The 22142-nt window shown below is 44.6% G+C and overlaps 1 protein-coding gene across 1 annotated transcript in view; it reads right to left on the minus strand.

Annotated features, from left to right (window-relative positions):
- Positions 1–22142, minus strand: part of LOC106560266 (sec1 family domain-containing protein 2) — a 169371-nt gene that overhangs the window by 146193 nt on the left and 1036 nt on the right. Inside the window, exon 2 of the mRNA XM_014122975.3 lies at positions 21820–21988. Within this exon, the coding sequence (XP_013978450.3) occupies positions 21820–21988 (169 nt within the window). The remainder of the gene's footprint in view (positions 1–21819; positions 21989–22142) is intronic.

Here is a 22142-nt window from a genome sequence, read left to right on the forward strand (position 1 = left end):
TTTTCTCTCTCTCTTCCATTCTATTCCTCCCATTTTCTCTCTCTCCTCCATTCCATTTCTCCCATTTTCTCTCTCTTCCATTCTATTCCTCCCATTTTCTCTCTCTCTTCCATTCTATTTCTCCCATTTTCTCTCTCTTCCATTCTATTTCTCCCATTTTCTCTCTCTCTTCCATTCTATTTCTCCCATTTTCTCTCTCTCCTCCATTCTATTTCTCCCATTTTCTCTCTCTTCCATTCTATTTCTCCCATTTTCTCTCTCTCTTCCATTCTATTTCTCCCATTTTCTCTCTCTCTTCCATTCTATTTCTCCCATTTTCTCTCTCTCTTCCATTCTATTTCTCCCATTTTCTCTCTCTTCCATTCTATTTCTCCCATTTTCTCTCTCTCTTCCATTCTATTTCTCCCATTTTCTCTCTCTCTTCCATTCTATTTCTCCCATTTTCTCTCTCTCTTCCATTCTATTTCTCCCATTTTCTCTCTCTTCCATTCTATTTCTCCCATTTTCTCTCTCCTCCATTCTATTTCTCCCATTTTCTCTCTCTCTTCCATTCTATTTCTCCCATTTTCTCTCTCTCTTCCATTCTATTTCTCCCATTTTCTCTCTCTCTTCCATTCTATTTCTCCCATTTTCTCTCTCTCTTCCATTCTATTTCTCCCATTTTCTCTCTCTCCTCCATTCTATTTCTCCCATTTTCTCTCTCTTCCATTCTATTTCTCCCATTTTCTCTCTCTCTTCCATTCTATTTCTCCCATTTTCTCTCTCTCTTCCATTCTATTTCTCCCATTTTCTCTCTCTTCCATTCTATTTCTCCCATGTTCTCTCTCTCTTCCATTCTATTTCTCCCATTTTCTCTCTCTCTTCCATTCTATTTCTCCCATTTTCTCTCTCTCTTCCATTCTATTTCTCCCATTTTCTCTCTCTTCCATTCTATTTCTCCCATTTTCTCTCTCCTCCATTCTATTTCTCCCATTTTCTCTCTCTCTTCCATTCTATTTCTCCCATTTTCTCTCTCTCTTCCATTCTATTTCTCCCATTTTCTCTCTCTTCCATTCTATTTCTCCCATTTTCTCTCTCTCTTCCATTCTATTTCTCCCATTTTCTCTCTCTTCCATTCTATTCCTCCCATTTTCTCTCTCTCTTCCATTCTATTCCTCCCATTTTCTCTCTCTCTTCCATTCTATTTCTCCCATTTTCTCTCTCTTCCATTCTATTTCTCCCATTTTCTCTCTCTCTTCCATTCTATTTCTCCCATTTTCTCTCTCTCTTCCATTCTATTTCTCCCATTTTCTCTCTCCTCCATTCTATTCCTCCCATTTTCTCTCTCCTCCATTCTATTCCTCCCATTTTCTCTCTCTCTTCCATTCTATTTCTCCCATTTTCTCTCTCAATTCAATGAAATTCAATTTAGTAGACATGTAAGTTCAATTACTTACATTGTCAAAGTATCCATATAACAAACAATGGTGGGACCAACAGCAATAAACCATCAATAATAGTAGTAGTGGACATGGGATTACCATTAACAGCAACAACAATATTAAAGATAATAAGAATACAAGCAATAACAGCAGACCAGTCTCAACTTGACTAAGAAGCCACATGGCATGGTCCAAAACAAAACGAGAAATATTATTGACATTACATTGCAGTTTTAACTGGCTGTCCCTCAGGTTGTGGCAGGAGGACACATGCCAAAACTGCACATTTAGGCTTTTCACCCAATAAATATTAGTTTTTTTTCTTCAAATTGTATAACGTCAAATTATTTGTACTGAATGATAATTTTGGGAAAGAAAGATTCTCTCAGTACCATGTACTGTCTGTTTAGAGCCAAATAGCATTGCAGTTTTCTTGTGGTGTCTTTCCATTAGGGAATATATTTTTCTCTTTGCTGTGTGATGATTTGGTTGGGCCTGAGGCTCTATGGAGCTGGTATGGGTTAGTGAACTGAGCCTCAGAACCAGCTGACTGGGGGGATTCTTCTCTTGTTTCATCTCTTGACATTGTAGGGCTGTGTGATTAAAAGTTTAGGGGTCACTTGTTTTTAGATGGTTGTCAAACTTGATGGCTCTTTTATCTATTCTAATAAGGAGGGGTATTGGCCCAATTCTGCTCTACATGAGTTATTTGGATTTTTTCTTTGCACTTACAATACAGTCTTGCAAAACTCTGCATGCATTATTTCGTTTGGATGTTTTTCCCATTTGGTAAATCATTATTAGAGAGAGGACCCCATACTTTGCTGCTATATAGAGCAATTTGTTCTAATTGGAATTTAGATTTTAATGTTCCTTTTCAATGGCATAGAACGCTCTTCTTGCTTTGTCTCTCAGCTCGTTCACAGCCATGTGAAAGCTACCTGTGTTGCTAATATTTAGTCCAAGATACAGTACATGTCATTTTTGGTGTGTTGTAACAGAACTGTGTCCAAAAAGAATTTATATTTGTGATCCTGATTTCCGGACCTCTTTTGGAATATCATTAGGTCTGACAGAACCTGTGATTAACGGTCAGAGCCCAGGTCTGACAGAACCTGTGATTAACGGTCAGAGCCCAGGTCTGACAGAACCTGTGATTAACGGTCAGAGCCCAGGTCTGACAGAACCTGTGGTTAACTGTCAGAGCCCAGGTCTGACAGAACCTGTGATTAACGGTCAGAGCCCAGGTCTGACAGAACCTGTGATTAACGGTCAGAGCCCAGGTCTGACAGAACCTGTGATTAACGGTCAGAGCCCAGGTCTGACAGAACCTGTGATTAACGGTCAGAGCCCAGGTCTGACAGAACCTGTGGTTAACGGTCAGAGCCCAGGTCTGACAGAACCTGTGGTTAACTGTCAGAGCCCAGGTCTGACAGAACCTGTGGTTAACGGTCAGAGCCCAGGTCTGACAGAACCTGTGATTAACGGTCAGAGCCCAGGTCTGACAGAACCTGTGATTAACGGTCAGAGCCCAGGTCTGACAGAACCTGTGGTTAACGGTCAGAGCCCAGGTCTGACAGAACCTGTGATTAACGGTCAGAGCCCAGGTCTGACAGAACCTGTGATTAACGGTCAGAGCCCAGGTCTGACAGAACCTGTGCAGATGATCTAGGTGCTGCTGTAACTCCTCCTTAGTGGGAGACAGCAGCACCAGGTCATCTGCGTACAGCAGACACTTCAGTGTTGTGTAGGATGAGACCAGGTGCTGAAGATTCTTCTAATGTTTTTGCCAATTCATTAATGTAGATGTTAAATAGTGTTGGACTTATTGGGCAGCCCTGTTTCACTCCAAGTCCCTGAGAGAAGTAGTCTGTTTGCTTGCTGACAATTTTAAGCAGACATTTGTTTTAGTGTACATTGATGTAATAACAGCATACTATTTCCCTCCAATACCACTTTCTATTAGTTTATAAAAAAAATACCTTTGTGCCAAATTGAATTAAACGGTTTCTTGAAGGTCACAAAACATGAGTAGATTTTGCCTTTGTTTTGGTTTACTTGTTCGTCAATTAGAGTGTGGAGGGTATACATTTTTATAAATTGGTGTGATCAATCCTTGGTTCCAAATATCAGGAAACATACCTGCAGTGAGGATAATGTTGAAGAGTTTGAGTATAGCCAATTTGAATTGGTTTGTTTACATTCTAATTTAATTTAAAATACCATCAGCACCACAGGCCTTTTTGGGTTGTAGTGTATAGTTTTTACTTTATCTCCCTCTCTCCCCCACTTATCTGTCTCCCCTCATCATCCTTTCTCTCTTGCCCCATCACTCTCCCCATCTCTTTCACCCCACTCTAGCCTTTCAATCTCTCGCTCTTCCCCCCAGTCTAGCCCCCCCATCTCTTTCACCCCACTCTAGTCCAGTCTCTCCCCCCTCCCCCACTCTAGTCCAGTTTCTCCCCCCTCCCCCACTCTAGTCCAGTCTCTCCCCCCTCCCCCACTCTAGTCCAGTCTCCCCCCACCCCACTCTAGTCCAGTCTCCCCCCACCCCACTCTAGTCCAGTCTCCCCCCCCCACCCCACTCTAGTCCAGTCTCCCCCTCCCCCACTCTAGTCCAGTCTCTCCCCCCCACCCCACTCTAGTCCAGTCTCTCCCCCCCAACCCACTCTAGTCTAGTCCAGTCCTCCCCCACACTCTAGTCCAGTCTCTCCCCCCCACCCCACTCTAGTCCAGTCTCTCCCCCCCACCCCACTCTAGTCCAGTCTCTCCCTCCCCCCTCCCCCACTCTAGTCCAGTCTCTCCCGCTCCCCTCCCCACTCTAGTCCAGTCTCTCCCGCTCCCCTCCCCACTCTAGTCCAGTCTCTCCCCTCCCCCACTCTAGTCCAGTCTCTCCCCTCTCCCACTCTAGTCCAGTCTCTCCCTCCCCCACTCTAGTCCAGTCTCTCCCTCCCCCCACTCTAGTCCAGTCTCTCCCTCCCCCCACTCTAGTCCAGTCTCTCCCCCCTCCCCACTCTAGTCCAGTCTCTCCCCCCTCCCCACTCTAGTCCAGTCTCTCCCCCCTCCCCACTCTAGTCCAGTCTCTCCCCCCTCCCCACTCTAGTCCAGTCTCTCCCCCCCACCCCACTCTAGTCCAGTCTCCCCCTCCCCCACTCTAGTCCAGTCTCCCCCCCACCCCACTCTAGTCCAGTCTCTCCCCTCCCCCACTCTAGTCCAGTCTCTCCCCTCCCCCACTCTAGTCCAGTCTCTCCCTCCCCCCTCCCCACTCTAGTCCAGTCTCTCCCTCCCCCCTCCCCACTCTAGTCCAGTCTCCCCCTCCCCCACTCTAGTCCAGTCTCTCCCCCCCACCCCACTCTAGTCCAGTCCTCCCCCCCACTCTAGTCCAGTCTCTCCCCCCCACCCCACTCCAGTCTCTCCCCCCCACCCCACTCTAGTCCAGTCTCTCCCTCCCCCCTCCCCCACTCTAGTCCAGTCTCTCCCTCCCCCACTCTAGTCCAGTCTCTCCCTCCCCCACTCTAGTCCAGTCTCTCCCTCCCCCCTCCCCACTCTAGTCCAGTCTCTCCCTCCCCCCTCCCCACTCTAGTCCAGTCTCTCCCTCCCCCCTCCCCACTCTAGTCCAGTCTCTCCCCCCCACCCCACTCTAGTCCAGTCTCCCCCTCCCCCACGCTAGTCCAGTCTCCCCCTCCCCACGCTAGTCCAGTCTCCCCCTCCCCCACGCTAGTCCAGTCTCCCCCTCCCCCACGCTAGTCCAGTCTCCCCCTCCCCCACGCTAGTCCAGTCTCCCCCTCCCCCACGCTAGTCCAGTCTCCCCCTCCCCCACGCTAGTCCAGTCTCCCCCTCCCCCACGCTAGTCCAGTCTCCCCCTCCCCCACGCTAGTCCAGTCTCCCCCTCCCCCACGCTAGTCCAGTCTCCCCCTCCCCCACGCTAGTCCAGTCTCCCCCTCCCCCACGCTAGTCCAGTCTCCCCCTCCCCCACGCTAGTCCAGTCTCCCCCTCCCCCACGCTAGTCCAGTCTCCCCCTCCCCCCCACTACTCTAGTCCCACTCTCTACCTAATTGACTACTGCATTTTGGAATATTTCTGAGATCCTTCTTCTATAACCGGTCTTATCATTTCAGTCTTCAAAAAGCATTGTTGGCTTAGAAGGGCTGAGAACAGAATAGACAGGCCGAGTCTGATGAACAAACTTGGGAAGCGTTCAGGTCAGAGGAATCTACTGGAAGAATTACAAGAGACTCAAGGCTTCACAGTGGGATGTCCTAATACTTCTACACCACAGTGGTAGCAGAGGATAAGAAGTGAGGAGGATGAGGAGGATAGAGAAATGAAAAATGATACAAGCTCCCTGGGACACATTTCCCTCCACATTCCTTGTCAGATCCAGGACGCGATAGTACTGTTTTCCATGGGGGAATTTCCTCTTCCTGTAAGATATGAGAGCCAGCCCTCTACCCCCTCTGCTCTGCCCCAACTCTGTTCTATTTCTGACCACTACTGCCTCCCTCTACACTGACCAATAGTTACAGGATTGGCCTTTGCAATCTGCATGGGAGAACAAGATATCCTGAGATAGGAGCAGAAGGGCAGCCAAGCTGTCTGGGCCCTCCAACACAGACACACGCGGTAGGAGAGAGACACGGCAATCATCGACTCCAACACTAAGGACTCACGAGACTGTCCTCTGTAGATGAAAGTCTGGTTAAGTTGCATACTAATCATGCCATCATTATTAGCGAGCTCTGGGTTAGTGAGCCGCCTATAGCTGGCCCTGGCCCAGCTCTAGAAGTTATCGGGGATGAGATGTGGAGCAGGGTTAGAGGTTGGAGCCTAAAACCAGGCCTGTAGGTACAACAGGATGACACCATCCAGAGACCCTCTCTTACTGCAAACTAGTGGTCAATCCAGTGCTCAAGATTATTTTGGTTTCTTCTCCTCATATTCCGCTCTGCTTAAATAAAACACTCCATACTCAAAACATCCTCGCTAGCACTGCGTGGTCAGTATATACTGTAGTACACAACTCATTCAAGAATATTAAGACACCCTTAGGAAAGAGGCCCTGCTGGGTGTGTGATATAGAGCTGAACAATATTTTGACAGGCTCATAAGTAAAGCAAAGCTGTCACTATAGGAAACCCAGAGGATGGGTGTGGCCAAAGAAAACAACAGTGGGTAACCTACACAGGCCACACCCATGTCTCTTTATTTTCCCCTGCTAGTCCTCTCGCCACACTCTCCTAGAGAGAGAAATAGTAATGGAGTCTTTTTGTAGGCACTAACTCCGCCATGGTTCGTTAGGCTAAGCCTATGGGAGTTTTTGTAGTTTTTCTGGATAAACGCCGAAAATGAGGTCTGTGGTAAACAGACTTAGGAGATCTTATACATTTTGTTCTATGAGAATCTTCATCAGCTAACGTCACTTTTTGTGAATTTTTAAGCATTTTTTAGCTGCTTTTGCAACAGCTAATGGGGATCCTAATAAAATACCTAACTACCAAAAAAAGCACATAAAGGCTTCATAATTCATAAAGGTCATGTTAACTGACTTACAGAACAAAATGTATATGATCTAAGAAGCCTGAGTTGACCTTATTTTCAGCATTTATCCCAGAACCATATTCTTCCCCATAGGAAGGGCTGAACGAACCAGAGGTAAAACCTTTCCAGGTTTTAGGACTACAGGCTGGCGAACTCTATCCCTGTTCATTCCCATGTCTTTACCATGCAGCTGCCACAGAAATAATTGTGTGTTCTCTTTCTTTTAACTCTCTCCTTTCCCAGCCCGTACAGAAATAGGTGTGTTTTCCCTCTTTCGAGTCAGACTTGCTGCGCTTTCTCACGGCAGGGTGCGGTTGGGTCCTTTTTTCTGAGGCTTGTCTCAAGTCTCGGCAGCCCCTGGACCAGACCCAGAACACCGACCCCTGCCTTTACCCACCTGTCTGCCCATCATAGGATCAGAGTCCAGGGTACCCAGTGGTGGGGGTGCTGCTTTCAGTCTGAAAGGGGGAAACATTCATGTGTCCCGTACAGGATCAAAGAGCACCAACCTGAGTACAAGCCAAGCACATTACACTACACAGTGGTCAGGAGGATACCTGACTTCACACACGCTCTCTCAACATCACCACATTCATACTATACACCAATGCAGAGTTTCAAAGGTCCACATGAACACTGAAAAACAGCACACAAATGCTGAAAACCACCATATAGCCTACTCTCACCGACAAAGACAGAACCTTGAACACAAAGCAAACTTAAATGCAAAACATGTGTAGGCACACAGCCACACACAGTAGACTTTTAGACTTTAGAGAAAATCTGGGCTCTCTCTGGTACGAGCTGGAAAAACACAGTTTAAGTCCAAGCTCGTGTTGAAGGTAAAAAATCACACCAGGTCATGAAACATCATACTAATTGCACAGCAAAGTCATGGGTCTGTTGGGAAGCTAAAATCAACGACCACCCATAGGAGCCCTAAACATAGTGATCTATAAAAAATATCCTACAATTTCAAAAGGGAAATATCATACAATAAAATACCAAATTAGACCCCCGCCTACTGTTTAAAGGGATACTTTGGCAATTAGGCAATGAGGTTCTTTATGTACTTCCCAAGAGTCAGATGAACTCAGGATACCATTTGTATGTCTCTGTAGCCAGCATGAAGTTTACAGGCAGTTTTGCAAGCCAATGCTAACTAGCATGCTAGTAGATACCCATAGACTTCCAGTCATTGCGCTAACGCTAGTTAGAATTGGCTCGCAAAACCACCTCTAACTTCTGCTTACTGGACACAGAGACATAAAAATGGTGTCCATGAGTTTATCTGACTCTGGGGAAGCAGATAAAAGAGCCTCATTACCAAAATCCAGAAGTATCCCTTTAAAGCTTCAAAAACACAGCTCATTACAAAGCCAATCAAAACACAGTCTGGGAGGTAAGATGGCACCGAAGAGGATGGCTGACGTATTACATACTCCTAACCAACTATTTTGCTATTTTGTTCGTTTTTTTTGCGTTGTTTGTAAATTATTTTGTACATAATGTTGCTGCTACAGTCTCTTATGACCAAAAATAACTTCTGGACATCAGAACAGCGATTACTCACCTCGAACTGGAAGAAGCTTCTTCCTTTAATGAGTCCGATGAGAAGGATATACTGCGTTCCCGGGAACAGGCCCAAATCCCCATCATTTGAGTGAAGAAAAGACAGAGGAAAAGGTCGGGCTGCCTTCGGAGAATTCGTAGGTGAGTGAGTAAACTCCCACTGCCATCCGTTTTATTGGCTAACGTGCAATCATTGGAAAATAAAATTGATGACCTACGATTAACATTATCCTACCAACAGGACATAAAAACTGTAATATCTTATGTTTCACCGAGTCATGGCTGAACGACGACACGGATAATATAGAGCTGGTGGGATTTTCCATGCACCGGCAGAACAGAGAAGCTAAGTCTGTTAAGACGAGGTGGGGGGTTTGTGTCTATTTGTCAATAACAGCTGTTGCGCGATGTCTAATATTAAAGAAGTCTCGAGGTATTGCTCGCCTGAGGTAGCGTACGCTATGATAAGCTGTAGAGTGGTTCCTCCTTTAAAAGTTGTGAGCTTACGCCACAGGACTTAGAGGTAATTTGTGGTTTAGTACGGTACCCTGCGTCACCACTTCATTGCTCCAGACCAGCGAAAGGGGGAGTTAGAGCACTGATTATGCTTTTGGGTCCTACTGTGTCTCTAACTGACAATGAATGGGCGACATAAACCTAAATAGAAACTGCTAATTTTGCACGATTTCAGTATTACTTACTAAAACTGTTGTTACACTAAAGGTTTTTATAATTTTATTTTGTTAGGATTATTTTGCTCTTACTGTAGTACTGTAGTCCACTCCCGACCAGTCACATTGTACAGCGCCAGAGTGGCGCAACTAAGACACTGCATAGCAGTCAAGCTGTGTTGCTACAGATGCTGGTTCAATACCCGTGTTGGCCTCGACGAATGTAGGTTGTTGGTTTTTTTCACCTCTAAAAACAGAAACAAACCATTCTAAATAACAAACTGTCTTTATTTACAAATTAGCAACAATGTCTCACCCCATGTTCAAGAATGGCCTTTGTCTCGCTCATTTTACGTTATTTGAAAACAAAATAATCTCAAAAATATTGAAGGGGCATTGCACTAATAATGGCACTGACTAGGGAACGTTGTACGTTGCACATCGAAACTAAAGCAATATAACTAATACTGGCATATTTATGATTTCAGTAATAAAATAATGATAAAAATACTTTCAAAATGGCGATGTTTATTTAGTTATGGATCCATAAGGAATTACTATGGGAATAAATATCACTGAATTACAGAAATATCTTCCAATCCTCCATATGTAATTATTGGATACGAGAGTCACGTCTTATTTTTCGATATACTCTAGGTCTAACGTAGGCAACATGAGTCTCACTAGTGTTGAGTAATGTGCTGTTAAAAGTGGTGTAGGTCTTATTTAAAGATCATATTGAAGTTAGAAGCAATAGGATTTGAAGCAAAAGCCTACAACTATTTTAGCACCGTTTCAGCATGGGGACTGGTCTTGATAAATCAATGAGATTTTTATTTTAATTGAATCTCCATTTGGGTATTGGTTAGACAAGAATTAAAAAGTGAGGGTGCAGAATTGTTATGCTCTTAGTGTAACCTTTTTTTAACTAGGCAAGTCAGATAAAGAACAAATTCTTTTTACAAGGATAGCCTACTCGATCCTCCCGGTCGGGGAATTAAACCCCGGTCTTTATTAGTAGCCTAATAAATACATGCAGGTGGCTTATATCTTCAAAATGCTTTATTATCCAAATGTAAAAGCATATACTGTACAGTACTGTATTTCTTCATCAGCATCTTTATGCTTTCGTTAATAAAATAATGATAAAAGGGAGACCTGGCCAAGAAAGCAGCAACAATCAATACATTACATAATTAAAACATACAACAACATGATCCAGCCTAAAAAAATAATAATTTACACTCCTCTGTAACAGAGTCTCCCATCAATATTTTAAATTCATTCAGTGGCACTAACATATCTAGATGAAGCATGGATTGTAGACTATTCCATGAGTCTGGTGCACAAGAAGAGAAGGCAGTCTTGCCTAATACTGTGAATGTCCTGGGGACTTTAAGTAGCAACCACCTAGCAGACCGGGTATGGTAACTGCTGGTGGTGAAGGAGACCAGACTACAGAGATAAAGAGGGAGTTCATCCAAAAGGGCTTTGTAGATGAACACATAGAAATGTATCTTTCTGCAAATATAAAGTGAGGTCAAACCTATCATTTGGTACAATGTGCAATGGTGGGTGAGTGACTTGGCATTTGTAATAAAGCGCAAGGATGCATGATAAACAGAGTCCAGTCTCCATAAGACGGAGGAGGTTGCATGCACATACAACAAGTCACCATAATCAATTACAGAGAGAAAAGTCTGAACAAGCTTCTTTCTAGCCATAAGCAGGAAGCAAGCCTTATTATGAAAATAAAAACCCAATTTCAATTTAGAATTACATACTGCTCAAAAAAATAAAGGGAACACTTAAACAACACATCCTAGATCTGAATGAAAGAAATAATCTTATTAAATATTTTTTTCTTTACATAGTTGAATGTGCTGACAACAAAATCACACAAAAATAATCAATGGAAATCCAATTTATCAACCCATGGAGGTCTGGATTTGGAGTCACACTCAAAATTAAAGTGGAAAACCACACTACAGGTTGATCCAACTTTGATGTAATGTCCTTAAAACAAGTCAAAATGAGGCTCAGTAGTGTGTGTGGCCTCCACGTGCCTGTATGACCTCCCTAAAACGCCTGGGCATGCTCCTGATGAGGTGGCGGATGGTCTCCTGAGGGATCTCCTCCCAGACCTAGACTAAAGCATCCGCCAACTCCTGGACAGTCTGTGGTGCAACGTGGCGTTGGTGGATGGAGCGAGACATGATGTCCCAGATGTGCTCAATTGGATTCAGGTCTGGGGAATGGGCGGGCCAGTCCATAGCATCAATGCCTTCCTCTTGCAGGAACTGCTGACACACTCCAGCCACATGAGGTCTAGCATTGTCTTGCAATCGGAGGAACCCAGGGCCAACCGCACCAGCATATAGTCTCACAAGGGGTCTGAGGATCTCATCTCGGTACCTAATGGCAGTCAGGCTACCTCTGGCGAGCACATGGAGGGCTGTGCGGCCCCCAAAGAAATGCCACCCCACACCATGACTGACTTACCACCAAACCGGTCATGCTGGAGGATGTTGCAGGCAGCAGAACGTTCTCCGCGGCGTCTCCAGACTCTGTCACGTCTGTCACGTGCTCAGTGTGAACCTGCTTTCATCTGTGAAGAGCACAGGGCGCCAGTTGCGAATTTGCCAATCTTGGTGTTCTCTGGCAAATGCCAAACGTCCTGCACGGTGTTGGCCTGTAAGCACAAGCCCCACCTGTGGACGTCGGGCCCTCATACCACCCTCATGGAGTCTGTTTCTGACCGTTTGAGCAGACACATGCACATTTGTGGCCTGCTGGAGGTCATTTTGCAGGGCTCTGGCAGTGCTTCTCCTGCTCCTCCTTGCACACAGGCGGAGGTAGCGGTCCTGCTGCTGGGTTGTTGCCCTCCTACGGCCTCCTCCACGTCTCCTGATGTGCTGGCCTGTCTCCTGGTAGTGCCTCCATGCTCTGGACACTACGCTGACAGACACAGCAAACCTTCTTGCCACAGCTCGCATTGATGTGCCATCCTGGATGAGCTGCACTACCTGAGCCACTTGTGTGGGTTGTAGACTCCGTCTCATGCTACCACTAGAGTGAAAGCACCGCCAGCATTCAAAAGTGACCAAAACATCAGCCAGGAAGCATAGGAACTGAGAAGTGGTCTGTGCTCCCCACCTGCAGAACCACTCCTTTATTGGGGGTGTCTTGCTAATTGCCTATAATTTCCACCTGTTGTCTATTCCATTTGCACAACAGCATGTGAAATTTATTGTCAATCAGTGTTGCTTCCTAAGTGGACAGTTTGATTTCACAGAAGTGTGATTGACTTGGAGTTACATTGTGTTGTTTAAGTGTTCCCTTTATTTTTTTGAGCAGTGTATAAAAGCCCCTTAGATATTCTCACAGATCCTAACAGAAAATGCCTCTTAGATATTAATTTAGAACACTCCAATCCTCTAAATGTAATTATTGGCAGAGTCATATTATTTAAAAAAATATTTGTAGATATACTGTAGGCCTACAATAGCCGAAATGAGTATTGGTTACACTGCAATTAGGGTGTGGAAATGTTATCCCCCTTAGATATTAATTTAGAATCCTCCAATCCTCTTATGCTGTAGCCTACTCCTGACCTTCACGTTGTACAGCGCAATATTTTCCATTCCATCCTAGCGGAAACTCTGAGGGTTTCGTTTTTAATTTCTCGGAATAGAAACAACATAATTAAAATCAAATTAATTAAGCCAAATTTCTTACAATCAATCCCATGTACTATGTTTTACAAAAAAGGTTTTAAATTCTCTAGTAATGCCAATATGGGAGACTATCAAATGATTCTCAAAGTTTCCCTCGGGTGGTCAAACAAGCACTAACTTGCATTAGCGTAAAAAAAATGTCTGACAAATAAATAACATGCCATAGAATGCTGCAGCAGCTTGCAAGGTGTGCTGCAGTATGACAACTTTTAAAGGAGGAACCACTGTAGACCACACTATCTACCTAGGGAGTTCTCATCTAAACTCAGGTCCCATTTTCAGGTCCCATTTTCAGGACTGTCTTTCAAAGATAATTTGTAAAAATCCAAATAACTTCACAGATCTTCATTGTAAAGGATTTAAACACGGTTTCCCATGCTTGTTCAATGAACCATAAACAATTAATGAACATGCACCTGTGGAATGGTCATTATGACAGTTATGAAAACTTAGGACAGTAAAGAGGCCTTTCTACTGACTCTGAAAAGCACCAAAAGAAAGATGCCCAGGGTCCCTCCTTACCTCTCTTTCATGTCGTCTGAGATTCCCATAGATTGGAACGCAGCTGCTGTCATCCCCCTCTTCAAAGGGGGGGACACTCTTGACCCAAACTGCTACAGACCTATATCTATCCTACCCTACCTTTCTATGGTCTTCAAAAGCCAAGTCAACAAACAGATTACTGACCATTTCGAATCCCACCGCACCTTCTCCGCTATGCAATCTGGTTTCAGAGCTGGTCATGGGTGCACCTCAGCCACGCTCAAGGTCCTAAACGATATCGTAACCGCCATCGATAACAAACAATACTGTGCTGCCGTATTCATTGACCTGGCCAAGAATTTCGAATCTGTCAATCACCACATCGGCAGACTCAATAGCCTTGGTTTCTGAAATGATTGCCTCGTCTGGTTCACCAACTACTTCTCCAATAGAGTTCAATGTGTCAAATCGGATGGCCTGTTGTCCGGGCCTCTGGTAGTCTCTATGGGGGTGCCACAGGGTTCAATTCTTGGGCCAACTCTTTTCTCTGTATACATCAATGATGTCGCTCTTGCTGCTGGTGAGTCTCTGATCCACCTCTACGCAGACGACATCATTCTGTATACTTCTGGCCCTTCTTTGGACACTGTGTTAACATCCATCCAGACGAGCTTAAATGCCATATAACTCTCCTTCCGTGGCCTCCAACTGCTCTTAAATACAAGTAAAACTAAATGCATGCTCTTCAACCGATCGCTGCCCGCACCTGCCCGCCCGCCCGTCCAGCATCACTACTCTGGACGGTTCTGACTTAGAATATGTGGACAACTACAAATACCTAGGTGTCTGGTTAGACTGTAAACTCTCCTTCCAGACTCACATCAAACATCTCCAATCTAAAGTTAAATCTAGAATTGAATTCCTATTTCGCAACAAAGCATCCTTCACTCATGCTACCAAACATACCCTCGTAAAACTGACCATCCTACCGATCCTCGGCTTCGGCGATGTCATTTACAAAATAGCCTCCAATACCCTACTCAATAAACTGGATGCAGTCTATCACAGTGCCATCCGTTTTGTCACCAAAGCCCGATATACAACCCACCACTGCGACCTGTACACTCTCGTTAGCTGGCCCTCGCTTCATACTCATCGCCAAACCCACTGGCTCCAGGTCATCTACAAGACCCTGCTAGGTAAAGTCCCCCCTTATCTCAGCTCACTGGTCACCATAGCAGCACCCACCTGTAGCACGCGCTCCAGCAGGTATATCTCTCTGGTCACCCCCAAAGCCAATTCCTCCTTTGGCCGTCTCTCCTTCCAGTTCTCTGCTGCCAACGACTGGAACGAACTACAAAAATCTCTGAAACTGGAAACACTTAGCTCCGTCACAAGCTTTAAGCACCAACTGTCAGAGCAGCTCACAGATCACTGCACCTGTACATAGCCCATCTATAATTTAGCCCAAACAACTACCTCTTCCCCTACTGTATTTATTTATTTATTTATTTAGCTCCTTTGCAACCCATTATTTCTATTTCTACTTTGCACTTTCTTCCACTACAAATCTACCATTCCAGTGTTTTACTTGCTATATTGTATTTACTTTGCCACCATGGCCTTTTTTTTTGCCTTTACCTCCCTTATCTCACATCATTTGCTCACATTGAATATAGACTTATTTTTCTACTGTATTATTGGACTGTATGTTTGTTTTACTCCATGTGTAACTCTGTGTTGTTGCATGTGTCGAACTGTTTTGCTTTATCTTGGCTAGGTCGCAATTGTAAATGAGAACTTGTTCTCAACTTGCCTACCTGGTTAAATAAAGGTGAAATAAAATAAATAAAAATCTGTGTTAACATGCCTTAGGCATGCTCCAAGGAGGCATGAGGACTGCAGATGTGGCCAGGGCAATAAATTGCAATGCCCGTACTGTGAGATGCCTAAGATAGCGTTACAGGGAGGCAGGACGGACAGCTGATCGTCCTCGCCGTAGCAGACCACGTGTAACAACACCTGCACAGGATCGGTACATCCGAACATCACACCTGCGGGACAGGTACAGGATGGCAAACTGCCCGAATTACACCAGGAACACACAATCCCTCCATCAGTGCTCAGACTGTCCACAATAGGCTGAGAGAAGCTGGACTGAGGGCCTGTAGGCCTGCTGTAAGGCAGGTCCTCACCAGACATCACCGGCAACAAGGTCGCCTATGGGCACAAACCCACCGTCCCTGGACCAGACAAGACTGGCAAAAAGTCCTCTTCACTGACAATTCGCAGTTTTGTCTCACCAGGGGTGATGGTTGGATTTGCGTTTATCGTCAAAAGAATGAGCGTTACACCGACGCCTGTACTCTGGAGTGGGATCGATTTGGAGGTGGAGGGTCCGTCATGGTCTGGGGCGGTGTGTCACAGCATCATCGGACTGAGCTTGCTGTCATTGCAGTCAATCTCAACGCTGTGTGTTACAGGGAAGACATCCTCCTTCCTCCTGTGGTACCTTTCCTGCAGGCTCATCCTGACATGACCCTCCAGCATGACAATGCCACCAGCCATACTGCTCGTTCTGTGCGTGATTTCCTGCAAGACAGGAATGTCAGTGTTCTGCCATGGCCAGTGAAGAGCCCGGATCTCAATCCCATTGAGCACGTCTGGGACCTGTTGGCTCGGAGGGTGAGGGCTAGGGCCATTCCCCCCAGAAATGTCTGGGAACTTGCAAATGCCTTGGTGGAAGAGTGGGGTAACATCTCACAGCAAGAACTGGCAAATCTGGTATAGTCCATGAGGAGGAGATGCATTGCAGTATTTAATGCAGCTGGTGGCCACACCAGATACTGACTGTTAATTTAGATTTTGACCCCCCCCTTCGTTCAGGGACACATTATTCCATTTCTGTTAGTCACATGTCTGTGGAACTTGTTCAGTTTATGTCTCAGTTGTTGAATCTTGTTATGTTCATACAAATATTTACACATTAAGTTTGCTGAAAATAAACACAGTTGACAGTTAGAGGACGTTTCTTTTTTTGCTGAGTTTATAATGTTCGTAGCTGTCCATTTACCACCACAGACCGATGCTGGCACTAACCTGCCTAAATGATTACTGCCCAGTAGCACTCACGTTGGTAGCCATGAAGTGCTTTGAAAGGCTTGGCATGGCTCATATCAACAGAGATTGCACCAAAACACGCAATCTCAATCGCACTCCACACTGCCCTTTCCCATCTGGACAAAAGGAACACCTATGTGAGATTGCTGTTCATTGACTACACCTCCCTCTGCACCTGGATCTTGGACTTCCTGACGGGCCGCCCCCAGGTGGTGAGGGTAGGCCCCATCAACACACATTGATCCTCAACACTGGGGCTCATCAGGTGTGTACTTAGTCCCCTCCTGTACTCCCTGTTCACCCACGACTGCGTGGGCAAACACGACTCCAACACCATCATTAGGTTTGCTGACGACACAACAGTGGTAGGCCTGTCCACCGACAACAATGAGCACAATGTGAGCAAGACTAAGGAGCTGATCGTGGACTACAGGAAAAGGCGGGCCGAACAGGCCCCTATTAACATCGACAGGGCTGTAGTGGAGAGGGTCGAGAGTTTCAAGTTCCTTGCTGTCCACATCACCAACGAACTATCATGGTCCAAACACACCAAGACAGTTGTGAAGAGGGCACGACAAAACCTTTTCCCCCTCAGGAAAATGAAATGATTTGGCATGGGTCCCCAGATCCTCAAAAAGTTCTACAGCTGCACCATCGAGAACATCCTGATCAGTTGCATCACCGGCTGGTATGGCAACTGCTCGGCATCTGACCGTAATGCGCTACAGAGGGTAGTACGTAAGGCCCAGTACATCACTGGGGCCAAGCTTCCTGCCATCAAGGACCTATATAATAGGCGATGTCAGAGGAAAGCCCATACAATTGTCAGAGACTCCAGTCACCCATGTCATAGACAGTTTTCTCTGCTACCGCATGGCAAGCGGTACCGGAGCGCCAAGTCTAGGACCGAAAGGCTCCTTAACAGCTTCTATGCCCAAGCCATAAGACTATTGAACAATTAAACAAATGGCCACCGGACTATTTACATTGACACCCCTCCATTTGTTTTGTACACTGCTGCTACTCGCTGTTATTATCTATGCATAGTCACCCCTACCTACATGTACAAATTACCTCAACTAACCTGTACACCCGCACACTGACTCGGTACCGGTACTCCCTGTATATAGCCTCGTCATTGTGTTACTTTTTACTTTAGTTTATTTGGTAAATATTTTCTTAACTCTTCTTGAACTGCACTGTTGGTAAGCATTTCACGGTAAGGTCTACACCTGTATTCGACACGTGACAAGTAGAGTTTTGATTTGACAAGAATATATCAACAAATGTGACTCGTTTCGGGAAACTAGACACGTCGCACGTCACTACTTCACAGGAGAAGTATTTGAAAGTAAACTATTTTTTTTATCAAAATACTTTTTTTAAAATAAATGCCTTCTGGAACATGAATTTTCATGTGCTTTAATAACAAACTTGTATTCCATCTGTAAATATGAATACAATAGTAAAAGTTATGAGTCTAGTTGGTTTAGCCATGGAAAAATACAGGAACTGTCACGCTAACCACGATTGGCTGAGATAATGTATGGGCTGGACATGCCGGGAGATGAGTTTGGATTGGTCTGCCATGTAGCATACTTCTGTCTATAACGTGAGATGCTCAGTATGTTGATAGTCCTTTCAACCGCACCGTTTTTGAAAGATAACGTTAGCCATTGAGAACTACAAAAACGTTTTACAGCTTTTCTCAACAAAATTGATGCCATGAATTTAGCAGGTGCTATCGAGAAATCAATTGGAAGAAGAGTGACTTGACACAACGCTGGACAACCAGATGTAGCTACAAACAAAACAGAGTTAAATGGTTCCAGTCTGCAGTGAAGCGTTCAGCCATGTATACGGGTAAGAATCTAGATACATTTTCAGATATCATCATTTTGACAGAAAGTCATTTTCACTGCAAATTAAAGCGCACTATTAGCTATCTAGCGAATGTTAGCTTGCTGGCTCTCTAGCTAATGTTATGTGTATGATCTGTATAGGAATATTATTTGAATCAGAAAAAAAAATTTGCATTGCTAGTTATAGCCTAATGTTAACCAACTAATATTGAACCTAGTTGGTTAGCTCTTTAGCTACCTGGAGATTCTTACTACAGCTATGACAATGTTTGTATTGGCAGTAGTACGAGTTGGGATTATGCCAGTTCATTGTTTAGTTAGCTAGCTACATGTCTAAATAAAAGACTCCACTTCAGCAGATGATTACATGACCCATCAAGTTAGCCAGGTGTGTCTGAGGGTGATTAGGGCCATCTATTGTATTTCATGAACATCTGTACATGTCTAGACAATAGTGACCCATCCACTTAGCTATGTGGCTGGGGGTGGATATAGCATTTCTTTCACATGACCCATCAATTTAGACAAGTGTATCAGGTAAGCCTCATCTAATAATTTGTAATTATTTTTATTGCTACTATGCAAGTAACCATTTCACTGTACCATTTCCACCTTCTGTATCCTGTGCATGTGACAAATAAATATGATATTTGATATAGTGTGTGTTTACCAGAGATGGCAATGTGAAGAACAGTGTATTTTTTTACCAGGAGTTTTTCCTTATTGTAGGCTACTACTTTTACCACTTTTAGTCTTGAAATCTTTGGTTGTTTACTAAACTACTCATTCTGTTTAGCACATGGCCTCACATGTGAATCCTGAAAGAGATGGGTGGGGCTACGGCTTAAGAGGGTGTGAACAATGCTGAATGGGTGTAGACAAAGTACAGGTCTCCAGTAGGTGTACCAAAAACATTCATGGGACATTTTCTCAAAAGTGGGGTTACAAGTTAATGAACTTTAAAAGCAGAAATACTTTCCGTTTATTCCTCAACTGTAGTGTATGATATACCATTTTCTAGCTCCGAGTCTACTTTTATCCAATGTAAAAAACACAATTTAAAATGTTGCTACATAAGTAAGACGAGGCAGTCAGACACAAATCATATCAATGCTGACTGGGAGGGATTTCATAATACAGCCAATCATACTATGTAGCCTGGCTGGGCCCCATAACCAGCAAAGCATAACAATTCATACTGTACCTGTATCATATGAACAGGGCTACACAGCCAATCTATACAGACTTGATCCCAAGCCTTCCATCAATAAATCAAAACATGTGCATAAAGTTATTAGCCTAGTGGAACCAGCCTGATGCTGCATTCACCATTCTATTTGTTCTTCATAATTGTTCTTATTTCTCCTATGTTTTTTCTAGTATTACATTGTTACTGATTACTGCATTGTTGGTTTTTGAGTGTGCAAGAAAGGCTTTTCACTGTACTTGTGACATTAAAAACTTTAAACTATGTATCCGGTATAGACAAACACATTACAACTTTAGACAAAAAGATTGTAATTTCACTCCACAGTGAACAAATGTTCTTTGAGAGTGTAAAATGGGCCAGGAGCTCCAGGTGCTTTTACCTTAGTGTGTCTGAGCTACGCTTCAATCTCCTAAACAGCTGTGATAAGAGTCAACTGGCCCATCTGCTCTGAGATAGGGAAGGCAATAATGCTCCTGCTGGCACACATCACACACTCAGCCCCTACAGACACCACAACCCCTGGCTGCGAGATCATCCTATTACTGCTATCTCCACTTGTGTGTGTGTATGAGAGACAGCGAGAGATAGCTGATCCCATCCTTCCCGACTGCTCTCTGCGATAACACATTTGGCTCGGAGTCGCTCTCTGATGAAAGTCTGAATGCTGATGCTAAAAACTGATAGCAAGGAAGAGGATACTATCTAATACAGCCTAACACCCCCAAAGGTCTGCTTCCCAATCCAGGTCAACAAACAGCAGCTTTGTCCCTCACCTCAATCCCCTTTTTGGATGTTAGACAATATGGCTAGTCTGAAGTAGGCTGCATTCGCAAGAATTTCTGTAGAGCCACCAGAACCTCCAAATGATCAACACATTCTGGATTTGCTAATCAGGACACAGTAAGTTGAGTTCATCCACATGGTGAGAGATCTGTGGGAATGTGCAGGTGCTTGTTGTAGCCTAAATGCTCCAGATGAAGACCCCTGTCTGGGGGTCAGTGGGGCCTGCTCTACCCCCTGATGTGCTCACATTAAACGCTACAGTACCCTCCCTGTCTGAGCTGTTCTTACCCAGCAGAACCAGCAGAACCGTTCCATTAGAACTGAACCTCCCACCTTGCTCAAACAGGGCCTGCTCCATTCCAGATCAACCACCCACTGGGTAGGAGCGGGTGCCCATTCAGGCAGACAAGAGTTAGAAAATACTGTAGAGCAGAGCTGGCCAACCGTTTTCATAGCCAATGAAAGTATTTTCCTCCTGCAACCACATGAAGAGGCAGAGGAAGAGTGGAACACATGATGTTAGGACTAATCCCTGCCATGTACAACAGCCTCACCATAAGAGGCCAACACGTGCACACCCAATGGCCAGACTGGAGGCAAGCTCCACTGAACCTCTGTTACTTAATACAAGTCATGTGTTCCCCCATAAACGTCAGGGGTAGGGGAGGGTGAAAGAGCGAGAGAATGACTGAGAAAGACTCAGAGAAAAACAATTAAGAGAGAGCAATAGACAGAGAGTGGGTGAGAGAGAGGGAGAGAGAGAGAATGGGTGAAAGAGAGAGAAAGGAGAGATATTCAGTACAACACACAAACCTGTTTATCCCCTGTGGGCCAAGATAAATGAACCTAAACATATATTATTTACCCTTATTTTACCAGGTAAGTTGACTGAGAATATATTCTCTTTTACAGCAACATTAGAAACCTTGCTATACAGTAGATATGATATATTAGAGCCTTGGATAGATAAACACACATCACAGCAGAACTACAGTCAGATTAACCCACAACGCTGACCAAAGGAAATGACATGGGCAGAAAGGCCTGCAAGTCAAGCAAAGTTTTGCTTAAATTATGAGAAAACAAGAACAGTTACAGCAGTATAATGACTGCTGATCAGAGGTGACCTAGGTCAGATAAACTTACAAAACCCATTCTCTAGTCTCTGCCTTTTCTATATCCCCTGTGCCTACGTGAAATATAATTATAGGCCCAGCCAATCTGCAACTCTTTCAAATCCTAACCCTAGCCCTTACAATATCTCGCTCCATCCATATTTAAATCCCAGATAGATTCTCAAAAAAGTATTTCCAGCGTCCATAAAAGTGAACTATCATATAGTATATGAATCATGTGATATTGGACTTTTCAACAGTAGTATAATATGTTTTGCTATAACTGCTCCAGCACAGATGTACTCACTGGGTCTGTGCGAGGCAGCCTGGAGCCAGGGTAGGCTGTGAGTCAGGGATGCGCTGCAGGTTAGTGAGCTCCAGCATGTCCACCTGCACATCAGTGGTGTGTCCTGGCAAAGGCTGCAGCACAGTCAATATCTTCTCCACCAAGCTGTCACCATGGTGACCAGCAGCCCCTGAGGACAAGGAAAAACAGAGAGAGATTTAAACCAAAAACAAGGTCCATGTAAACATGAATTAATTCTGTGCTTAAGGTGAATAGAATATGGAATAAGGAAGTGTGACAATCAAATGCCCTTTCTGTTAGGCAGGGAGGTGCAGCAATTAAAT

This window comes from Salmo salar, chromosome 10 (assembly GCF_965601325.2).
Source record: "Salmo salar chromosome 10, fSalSal1, whole genome shotgun sequence".
NCBI lineage: Eukaryota > Metazoa > Chordata > Actinopteri > Salmoniformes > Salmonidae > Salmo > Salmo salar.